This window comes from Typopeltis vanoorti, chromosome 20 (genome assembly GCF_054136105.1).
Source record: "Typopeltis vanoorti isolate ZY-2024b chromosome 20, IOZ_Tvanoo_1.0, whole genome shotgun sequence".
In the NCBI taxonomy this organism is placed as follows: domain Eukaryota; kingdom Metazoa; phylum Arthropoda; class Arachnida; order Uropygi; family Thelyphonidae; genus Typopeltis; species Typopeltis vanoorti.
Window position 1 is genome coordinate 47,432,575 of NC_143568.1, and position 12,392 is coordinate 47,444,966.

The 12,392-nt window shown below is 38.0% G+C and overlaps 1 protein-coding gene across 8 annotated transcripts in view; it reads left to right on the forward strand.

Annotated features, from left to right (window-relative positions):
* The window catches only part of LOC150095411 (spermatogenesis-associated protein 6), a 523,112-nt gene that overhangs the window by 348,381 nt on the left and 162,339 nt on the right, over positions 1 to 12,392 (forward strand). For 7 of the 8 annotated variants that reach the window (XM_090410322.1, XM_090410323.1, XM_090410320.1 and 4 more), the window contains one exon: positions 10,698 to 10,789. In XM_090410322.1, coding sequence (XP_090266448.1) covers positions 10,698 to 10,789 — 92 coding nt within the window. The remainder of the gene's footprint in view (positions 1 to 10,697; positions 10,790 to 12,392) is intronic. The other variant, XM_090410324.1, reaches the window with a different exon arrangement.

Below are 12,392 nucleotides of genomic sequence, written 5' to 3' on the forward strand. Positions count from 1 at the left end.
TTTGAAAAGAATTAAAGTTCAGAATCTATCAGAGGTGAACTGCAGACTCAAGTTTACAAATATCATGAAGTAAATTGAAAGAGTTGAAAAACAGTTATCAAACTGTGGAGATGCATTGCAAGAATTGAAAAATCAGAACTCTGGGATGGACTCAAAAAGAGGCAGCCATAGAAAAGACAAATTGGACAGATTTTTAGATCAGTTAACAACCACTGTGAAGAATATAATACTTCTTCAGTCATCTGTATGACAAATCTGGACTATTGCTAATAGATAATATATATATGTCTGGATAATATATATTGCTCTGGATATTCTATCACACAGGATTAAATATAAGAAGACATCTTTCATACAGAAGTTACTATAGATCTGAGAGGCTATTTTTAAAATCAACATCGGCTATTAAGCACTGCCCCAACCTCAGCAAGTATGGCTGCATTATTTTGCCAAAGATCTGGGAGACCGTCTTTCTGAGACTAAATATAGCTTATTTCTTTTAAGGTTACACGGTGATCAGCATTCATATTTATGAATTTAGGGACACAAAATGTGTGTTTTCAACACGTGTGTTTTGTGTCCCTAAATTCATAAATATAAATATAGCTTATCTTCTCCAAATTAACTTTATGATTATCTTTCCCTTAGAGAACAACTTCTTATAACATTATTATTATTAGTTCTCCAGGGAGTTAAGGACTCATCAAGGGAGGCCAAACATCACCTACACCAGCTGTCATACTTTCTCTTAAATTCATTCACACTAGATGCACTCACTACTTCAACAGGCAAACTGTTTCACTCATCACCCATGGTTCTATGAGAGAATTATCTAGCTCTTACTCCTTTCTTAACTGCACACAAACTTAACTTCCACAAATGTCCTCTTCCCACCTTCCATATAATGAAACATTTTATCAGCCGATATCCTATAAAGCCTTCTCAAAAGTTTATAGACCTCTATCATATCCCCCCCCTTCCTTCTGTCTCAAATACTGTTAATCTGTCCTCATAATCTACATTTCATAATCCAATGTCATCTTTGTAACTCTTCTTTGCAGCCTTCCCACATCTACTTATCCCTTTGGGACTCAGGAGACAAATTTGTGCAGAGTATCAAGGTGCAGTCATATCAAGTAAAGAGGCAAAATGACTTCCATAACCCTTACATGTCAATGTTTGTTTCAACATTGTAATTATACTGAGTTGTATTTGCAGTTTTTGACTTTTAAACTTCAACTTTCTATCCACCATAACTCCAAGATCTCTAGCCTCATGAGTTACTCCAAGCATAATCCCACCAATATAATATAATGCTGGATATTTCATTACATCAAAGTGTATAACTTGACATTTACTAACATTGAATTGATAGCTATTATCGTTTGCCCACACTTCCAGCCTACTCAAATCACCCTGTAAATGCTGCATATCAGTAGCATCTCTGATTGTCCTGTTTATCTTTGCATCATTAGCAAAAAACTGAAGATCTCCTGTCAGCCCATATTTCCAATATCATTAATTATTCCATTAATAATTCCAATATCATTATCCTGATACCTGTCCATCAGCCACTCACTTATCCAAGCTACAGTTTATATTCCAGTCCCATATTCTCTAGTTTATATAACATTGTTTCATGTGGTATTCTATCAAATGCCTTAGCAAAGCCAACTATATCATAGTGTATCCATTCCCTTTATCCAGCTTAGCAGTAATGTTATAAAATATGTGCAAATTGCTCAGACATGACCTCCCTTTACTAAACTCATGCTATTCCTTGTGAAGTATATCTTGCTTGTCCACCCATTTCTGTGTGCAAGTTCATACCAACTTGTCTAAAATCTTTACATGTACTCTAGAAATACTGATAGGTTAATAGTTAGACACAGCAGTCTTTACACTCCCCTTGTGCAGTGGAATTGTCGTTCATTCTTTCCATTCCTGTGGTATCTTTCCTGAGCTAAGATTCAAATTATATAAACATGTGAAGAGCCCAACCAGTTTGGTTGAACGTACCTGTAGTACACATGCTGATCTTGCATGTCCCAATTGCCAAATTCTTATCCAGTTTATGCAACAGTTCTAGAACCTCATTCTCAAATCACCTCTATCTCTTCATCTAATATAGTGATAGCACTGTATGCTGTGTTACATACACCATGTTGATAGATTTTGAGGATGTGAGCACTCATTACATATTCTGCTTCTGATATTAGGATATCATCTGCATTCGGTAAAGTTATTCTTCCATATTCATGCTTTCTTTTACTTGCAGCATAATGATTAAATTCTTTTGGGTTGCCTTTAGCTTGTGTTGCCAATTTCTTTTTTTATATTCCAACTTAGCTTACCGTACAATACTCAAAAATTTTCTGGTCTGAGTTTTATATGCTTCATAACTCTACTGACTCTTATTCTCATGATACTCCTTCCATATCATCTTCATCTTTTTCATTTAATGAGATTGTACATCGATTTCACCCCCATTCAGATATCATCATTTAAGTAATTTTTCAAAGCTTTCCATGCACTGCTGATATCCTTCTCATTTAATGATTGATACATGAAACCAAAGATAGAATTTTTATGAGTTTGTCATAATTTACAGATTTGTAGTTCGGCATATAACCTGCCTTGATTGGAACATCCATATAGTTAGCTACTTTTGATATCAGTACAGCATGATCACTGTCACCAGCTGGTGACAGTGATCATGCTGTACTGTCACCAGCTGATGCCAAAAGTCTCATCCTTAACTGAGACACCTTCTGACAATATGATGAAATCTAATAATCTTTGTCTTCAAGATGCTTTTTACACATGCTGCTTGAGAAACTTCAATAAATTCTCCTTTGACATTAGTTCTTTTTTCAGTTATAATTTGAATTGTTTTTATTACTATCTGCAGTAGTATCTGTAAGAATATTATTATTATGATTATTCAAGCCTCCATGGAGTCAAGAGACTCATCGTGGGCGGTCCTTCCTAGGAAACACAAAGACTATCATACCACTCCTTGAACTCATTGACTACTCTTGCTCTCACCGCTCTATCAGGCAATGCATTCCACAGTTCAACCACCCTCCATGCAAAGAAATCACTCCTCGCCCTCTTGCTCACAGCTTCCTTTTGTAACTTCCAGGGATGGCCCCCTTATCATTGCTCCTTCCTGCTGTTCCAAAAAATGAAAGAATTCCCCAGTGTCCACCCTGTAACTGCCTCTCAACAGTTTAAAAGTCTCTATCATATCACCTCTCCTTCTTCTATCCGCCAAACTCTGCAGTCCACATTCCCTCAGCCGATCCTCATAATTAACATTGTACAGTCATGAAACCATCTTTGTTATCCACCTCTGTACCCTCTCCACAGTTAATTTATTCCCTTCAAATCCTGGGGACCAAATTTGAGAACAATAGTCTAAGTGTGGTGTGATCAGGGTCTTATACAACGGAATGATAACGCTTCTATCTCTGCAGGTCAGTGTCCTTCTCAGTATTGCAGCAATCCTCTAGGTTACCTTCACCACCTTTGCAATATGCTCCCTGAATTTCAGTTTTCTATCGATCACCACCCTCAGATCTCTTGTCTCCCCTACTTCCTCCAGTACAGCTCCTCCAATTGAGTATGCAGCCTCCCATCGATGTATCCCAAACTTCAAGACTTTACATTTTGCTGAATTAAACTGATACCTCCATTCATTTGTCCATCTGTCTAGTTTATTCAAATTCTCTTGCAGGGCCACCACATCTGTACTATTACTAATCACCCTTCCTTCCCAGCTTCACATCATCTACAAACAACTGAATATCTCCTTGCAATCCATTGACAATGTCATTGATATAAAGGTTAAACAATACAGGTCCCAGTACTGAGCCCTGTGGAACCCCACTTGTAACCTTCTGCTTCCTTGATATTGCCCCACCATACACAACTCTGATATCTATCAGACAGCCAATCCTGAATTCAGTTGACTAACCCGATATCTAAACCTATGTGCTGTAACTTGAATATCAGCTTATCATGTGGCACCCTGTCAAATGCCTTTGCAAAATCCCAAAAAAAAAAAGGCAGTATATGCCTTTCCCTCATCAACTGCTCTTGTCACTTTATTATAAAAGGCAATCATATTACTTAAGCAAGAGTGCCTCTTAACAAATCCATGTTGATTCTCACAGATAACATTACCCTCATCTGCCTAAAGCTGTATATAGTCCCTCACTAATTTCTCCAATACCTGAACAACTACTGATGACACACAAACTGACCTATAATTAGACACTTCCAGTATGCTACCACCCTTATGCAATAGCACTATCTTGCCTTCCTTCCATTCCTTGGGTACCTTTCCTGCAGCCAGACTTTTATCGAAGAGCCAGGTCAATGGAGCTGTCAGTTCTTTAGCACATTCTCTCGAAGCCCATGGTGAAATACCATCCAGTCCCACAGCTTTACTGACATCCAGAGTACTCAGTATTTGGAACACATTTTCCTCTTGCTCCTCTAAAGCCTAAACCTGCCCTATCCCTCTAGTATTAAAATTTACTCCTTCAGGATGAAATACACCAATAAAATGGTCATTGAACAACTCCACTATGTCCTCTGCATCACTCACTCTATTCCCATTTTTATCCTGCAATGTCATTCTTCTACAACATTTCTCCTCCTCTTCCTGGCCACATAGCTAAAAAATTCCATAGGATTTTCTGTGGATCTTAGTGCCAATCTCTTCTCATATTCCAGTTTTGCCTTCCTCACCATACCAGGCACTCTCCTGGCCTGACTCTTATATTCTTCATGCATCTGCTCTCCATACTCTCCTTATATCTCTTCCATAATCTCTTTTTCACCTGCAGTTCCTGTTTCATATTGTTTGTCATCCACTTTATACCAAATTGTGTCCTCTTCTTCACTTGTGGAATACAAGCTTACTATTGAACAAGTGAAACAATTCATATATCTGTGCAGAACTCTTCAAGAAGATGGATGACGTAAGTTAGAAATAGAAGAATTGTTGTGGCAAAAGTTATATTAAAGAAAAACAAATAAGATATGTAAAGACATGAAAAAGCTTTATAGAAACATTTCTTTTGTATTCTTATATGATTGAAACTTGGACTATTGCAGCAGAAGAGTGGAAAAGAATTGCAGCATTTAAAATGTACTGTAGGAGAGTATTACTAGAAATAAATTGGGGAGAAAGCAAATCCAACAAAGAGCTCTTGCATTTCATGTAAGACAAATGAATATTGAAGAAGACAAGACAATCATAGGGAAGAAAATTTCTAGGACAAGTATTAGAGGCAACAAATGGATTGTTAACATATTACAAGGAAAGATATCAGGGAAAAGAAGAAGAAGAGAATGACCCCAATATACGTTATTAGAAGATGAACTTAGATTAATTGGAAGAGGTTATAAATTATTGAAAAGCCAGAAATAGGGAGACCTGGAAGGAACTCACAAATACCAACAGGGAATTGGAATGTCCCTTTGAATGAGGATGCATCACATTTATTGGATAGCATCACATTTATTGGATAGCAGTTACTACCATTTCAGTAACAATTTGAATTGTTTCTGCAACAATATAAAGTGTTTTGTGGCTTACCACAGTTGTAATTTGTGCTCCCAAGATGCTGGTTTGAAATGCAGCATATTTGTAATTCATTAAATAATTAATTTATTTGGTTCTTCTGGTTATTTACATAGTGAAGTACTAATTATGAATGACTACCAATACATAAGCTTATCATTACATTTATAATTATAGGAGTATCTGTTTGTCTTATTATCTGCCATGTGTAACTTCAGGAATATACATATCTACATATTTTGTTCTAAAGTAGGGGATGTCCGAGTAGTGTGGGAAGTTTTCGTTATGATACCACATTATGATGTAAATAAAGAGTTAATAAGCAATTAAAACCTGACAAGTTTCATAAGTTGTAATACTTACATCCAGAGGTATAGCTAGAGGGGGCGGTCTGCTCCAGGCGGCACTTTGAACATTTTTGAACTTTTCCAGTTAATTCTAAAATATAGTCTCGAGAACTCAGTTCCAACTGTTGTAATACTACAGCGAATTTTTCTCACAATTGCTGTAAGTGTTGCTAGTTGTGAGAGGAGTTTTTCTAAATAAAATTGATTAAGAATTACCTACATTACTATGAAACAGATTTTGCCAATGTCATTGATGATTTTTCTAACAGAAAAGTAAGAAAAATAACATTTTAGAATGTTGAAATTAAAGTTTTACTTCAAAAATAAACAGTGTTTTAATTTATTTTCCTATACGTCGTATTGACTTTTTGTAGTATTTTTGGTGTGTACTGAGAGGGGCGACAAACTCAGGGACCGCCCCAGGCATCAAAAGCTCCAGCTACACCACTGCTTACATCATCAGGAGTACTGGTATATACAAGTTTTACACAACAAAAGCCTATTAACAATTTGTGAGGAACTCACAAATTGTTAATAGGCTTTTGTTAATTAATTACACATATTAGATGTTTTTGAGAATTTGTTAATAGGCTTTTGTTGTGTAAAACTTGTATATACCAGTAACACTGATGATGTAAGTCTTACGACTTACAAAACTTGTCGGAATTTAATTGCTTATTTATTATTAAACTCTTTATTTATATCATAATGTAGTCTCAGTACTGAAACTGATACTCAATACCCAAAGAACTGCTTAACCACAGACACATTTTAACTCATACTGTATTCAGTAATGATTCATTTTATGAAACTTCATTTAATTTTCAAAATAGAGTATGCTCATTATTTAAAATTATTATTATTATTAATATCATTATTTAAATAATGTTTATATTGCCGAAATGAAGCCTATTGGCTCTTTATATTTAAGTAACTTAATGGTAGCAATTGTTCTTTTCGCTATACCCTTTGGTATCTATTTGGTCTAGCTACTCACTGATGAAGCCTCAAAAAAGGCTGAAACCGGTCTGGTTAGTGACCTCCCACCATAATGTAATAACAGCATACATTTCCTAGGGAATGTGTTTTTACATTATGGAAAATACCAAGAATAGCGATCAGAACTTTACCACCTTTGCTGCGAGTTGCCCGTGATTGTACTACGTACTAGGACTACTTGCATTAGCTCACGCTAGAAATCGCCGATACTTTTATAGTTTACTATATTCGGCATGAAACTCTCTGATTCCAATCTCTGAGTTTCTTAATTGGTTTTAAAACAATGTGGGATTTAATATCCCCTTAATTTAAATAATGTTTATATTGCCGAAATGAAGCCTATTGGCTCTTTATATTTAAGTAGAGTTTGCTCATTTTAGTGTAAGAAACAAACACACACACACACACACACACACACACACACACACACACACATGTATATGTCTTCTTCTTCTTTCGCTATGCCTTATCCCGTGTTAAACAGGATCGGCGTTCCCTTCTTTAATCTTCTTCTTCCAGATTCTCTGGTCCAGGGCATCTTCCTGACTCCATCCTTTCTCCCTAAGATACTCTGCCACCTTATCCCTCCATCTGAGTTTGGGCCTGCCTCTTTTCCTCCTTCCCTCCACCTCCATACGCTCCACTCATTTACCAACATACTCCTCACTCCTTCTCTCTACATGACCGAACCACCTCAGCCTGATTTCTTGTACTTTCTTACCGATCGGCCCCACTTTGACCATCCCTCTGATGTAGTCATTCCTTATCCTGGCCTTCTTTGTCACACCACTCATCCATCTCAACATCCGCATCTCCACCACCTCCATCTTCCTCTCCTGTGCCTTTGTTATAGGCCACGTCTCCACGCCATGGAGCATCGCCAGCCTCACCACCATCTTATACAGCTTTCCTTTCATCTTACAACTCACGCTCTTGTCACACAGGACCCCGCTCATCTTCCTCCAGTTCATCCTGCCACATGTTATTTGGTGCTGTATTTTCTCATCCAGGTCACCATTCCTCTCGATGACCGACCCGAGGTACTTGAATTTCTTCCCTGAAGTTAACCTTTCACCCTAGAGTTGTATGATCATATCCTTGTCACTCCCCGTTGACATATATTCGGTCTTTACCCAGTTAATTTTCATGCCTCTCTCCTCCAATACCTTTCTCCACTCTTCCAGGGTCTTTTCAAGCTTCTCTCAAGATGATTCGCAGAGAACAATATCATCAGCAAACATCATGCTCTATGGCGCCTCCTTCTTGACGTCCTCCACTAGTATATCCATGACAAGATCAAAGCGGTAGGGGGCTCAGCTGATCCCTGATGGAGCCCTACGACTATGGGGGAACCCCCTCTGTCATGCCAACACTAGACCTGACCTGAGTTTCACTCCCTCATACATCTCCTTCACCAACCTCACGTACTTTTCCGACACCCCCCTTCTTCCTCATCCACCTCCATACCTTCTGTCTGGCCACTCTGTCGTATGCCTTTTCCAGATCTATAAACGCCATATGTAGCTCCGCCTGCATCTCCCTATATTTCTCCATTAATCGCCTTAGAGCAAATATTGCATCCATTGTCCCTCTTCCTGGCATGAATCCAAACTGCTCCTCACCAATTTTTGTTTCCCGCTGTATTCTTCCTTCAATTACTCTTTCCCATATCTTCAATGTGTGTGACATCAGTTTGATCCCTCAATAGTTGCCACAATCTTGAACATCGCCTTTTTCCTTGTAGATTGGGACGAGAATGCTTTTCCTCCATTCCTCTGGTATCTTTTCCTGTTGGGCTATTTTCCTCATCAGATCCCATAACATGTCTACACCCTCGCTGCCCAAGCTTCTCCACACTTCTCCAGGTATCTGGTCTGCCTCCACAGCCTTTCCATTCTTCGTTTTTCTCAGTGCCCAATACACTTTCCTCTCTGCTTATGTCTTGCACCGATCCCTCGTTTGCCTCTCCATCCTCACACCTCTCTCTCTCTCTCTCTTGGATTCTCCTCATTTAGTAGATTACAAAAATATTCTTCTTCTAATCTTCCTCTGATTTTTTCCTCATATTGTAGTATTACAATATGAGGAAAGGACACCACTACTTCTGTGGTGTCCTTTATCTGCTTGACTGATGTTATGTCTTTTGAGGCCTTATCTCTAGCTTTCGCTATTCTCAACAACTTAGCTTCACCATTTTCTCTCCAGTACTTCATAAACCTCTTCAACTGCCCTTGCCATAGCTCTCTTTGCACTTTTCTTCACCAATCTATATGCCTTCTTGTCAGCTCTGGTTCCAGTCATGTCTTATTTTTTCTTTGCCTTTTTCTTTTCCCTGATCTCCAACTGCACCACCTCATTCCACCACCATGCCTCCTTATCCTTGGGAGGTCCCTTTCCTGATGTTATACCGAGCATCTCTTCTCCAATTTTTCTAATATTCCGACTATTTACGTTCCACCATTCTTCCACATCCTCTGGTAACTTCATTCCTTCCAATACCTTTTCTTTAAACTCATTCCTTGGGTCTTCCTCTTCCAATTTCCACCACTTTATTTTCCTATCTTTCTGCCACTTCTGTTTATTCTTCTTTTCCCTTTTTATATCACAGTCTACCACAACCAACCTGAGCTGTGCCGCTACACTTTCTCCGTTAATCACTTTACAGTTTTTAACCTCCTTCAGATGTTTGCTTCTGCACATAATATAGTCACTCTGACTCATCCTATCCCCGCTCTTATAAGTTATCAGGTGTCCAACTCTCTTCTTAAACAACATGTTAGCTATAGCCAGGTCGAAGGCCACAGCATGCTCTACGATTCTTTTACCTTCTTCATTTCTTTCACCACTACTCCAACCCCCCATGCACTCTTTCCTTCACCACTTCATTGCCTTCCTACATGCCCATTCAGGTCTGATCCGATGATCAATTTCTCACTGTCAGGGATTTCCATTACTATCTGGTCTAGTTCTCTCCAGAATGCCTCTTTCTCCTCCTCATCACAACCTACTTGTGGAGCGTAGCCACACACTATCACAGCCACGCTTCCTCCAATCTCAAGCTTAACACTCATAATCCGATCGTTCTTCCTGCACACACCTCACAGACTCCACCCTTCAGCTCCTTGTCAATGATGATTCCAACTCCATTTCTTCCATTCTCATTCACCCCGCTGTAAAATAGTTTATATCCTTCCACCAGCTCCTTTGCTTTATTGCCCTTCCACCTTGTCTCCTGCATGCACAAGATCTTCAGCTTTCTTCTTCTCATCATGTATACTAGCCCAAGCCCACTTCTTGCAGTCCTCGGGTGACAGAATTGCGCATCGCTTACGGGGAATGCCCTAGCCATTGTCCTTTCCCCATTATTCGACATTTCATCCATGGTTTTGGCATGTTTTTTTTACGGCCAGATGCCCTTCCTAACGCCAACCCTCCCCATTTATCTAGGCTTGGGACCGGCACCGAGATGGACTAACTTGCCCACTCCAGTGGCTGGGTTATGTATATGTATATGTAACTAATCTTTTTTAAGATTTCTCTTTAAAATTGTTATAAAAAACATATATAATATAGTACTTATTTTTTAGAAACTTGAATATGTCTACTGTGAGACAAATTTATTCATATCCTGTTTTCGGATATTGAAGTTTGCATTATAAGTTTTATTGGTTGTAAATTATTATTATTTTTTTTTATGAATGCATTATTTTATTAGCAACATTACTTATAATAGTATACTTTTTTTTGCTTTATAGAGCATTGTACTGTATGTCGCCTGTATAGAAAATATTTTGGGAAAGATTATGTAGGACATCATCATCCTCCTTTCCTCGTAAGTTATTTTTGTGTGAGTATGAAACATTTCCTCATTTTTGGAAGTTTTAAACATGATCCAAAATTTAGAAATGATATAAATGATATTTAGAAATGGATAACCAATTTGGAAGACATCAAGTTTTGGTAGGAAAGAGAGAACATGAAAAAGATTTGTTGGAAGTGATGAATTCTGGAAGAATTAAATTGTGAATCTGCATTTTGATGTGATACAAATTGGTTACACATCAAGTCCCATTATCCAAGTAAGGATAAGAAGTAATTTACAGTAAGTAAAAAAAGAAAAAAAATCATTCTGATGATAATAAAAATAATATAAAATGTCTTACTCATTCTGACATTCAGTTCATATGATTCATGAATATTTACATATTTTTAATTTTTTAACATAAACTTTTATTTTTGTTGTAAAATAAAAACAAAAATGTAAGGTCATATTGCATTCTTCAAAAAGATAATACGTGAAATCTTTCTGGAAATTATCCAGATTGAACATAAAATTACTCAAGAAGAGAGAAGCATAAAAGAAAGAACTGGGTATCACTCATGATCCCAGGAGAGCTGTGTCATCTCCAAGTAAGGGATCATGAAGCAGTAATAATAGTACTTTGAATTTTCTTTGAGTTGCTTAGGATTCATTACTTAAGTTGTAGAAGCCATATGAGGGCTGTGTTGAATTTAATAATAACCTCTCATACAGTGATAATCGAATATGTCACGACGATGCCACAAGTTGGTAGGAGTGATACTGTAAAAACTCACATGATTTACATTTATATCAGGTTCATTTTTACAAGTTAACTAGACTGAAAAATTATTATCATTATTATTCAAGCCTCCATGGAGTCAAAAGACTCATCGTGGGAGATCCTTCCTAAAAAACACAAAGTCAAACAAGACTCATCGAGGGGAGGTCCCCACTAAGAAACACAAAGTCTATCGTACCACTCCTTGAACTCATTGACCGTTCTCGCTCTCACCACTCCATCAAGCAATGCATTCCATGGTTAAACCACCCTCCATGCAAAGAAACCACTCCTCACCTTCTTGGTCACAGTTTCCTTTCCTAACTTCTAGGGATGGCCTCTTGTCATCACTCCTTCCCGCTGTTCAACCAAGCGAAAGAACTCCCCAGTGTCAACCGTGTAACCACCTCTCAACAGTTTAAAAGTCTCAATCATATCACCTCTCCTTCTTCTAATCACCAAACTCTGCTGTCCACATGCCCTCAGCCTATCTTCATAACTATCATTGTACAGTCCTGAAACCATCTTTGTTATCCACCTTTGTACTATTTTCACAATTAATTTATCCCCTTCAAATCCTGGGGACCAAATCTGAGAACAAGTGGAGTCCAAGTGGAGTCTGATCTGGGTCTTATACAATGGAATGATAACTGTTTTATCTCTGCAGGTCAGTGTCCTTCTCATTATTGCAGCAATCCTCTGTGTTACCTTCACCACCTTTGCAATATATCCCCTAAACTTCAGGTTTCTATCAATCATCAACCCCAGATCTCTTGTCTCCTCTACTTCCTCCAGTATACTCCTCCCATAGAGTATGCTGTGTCCCATCGATGTTTCTCAAACCTCAAGACCATACATTTTGCTGCATTA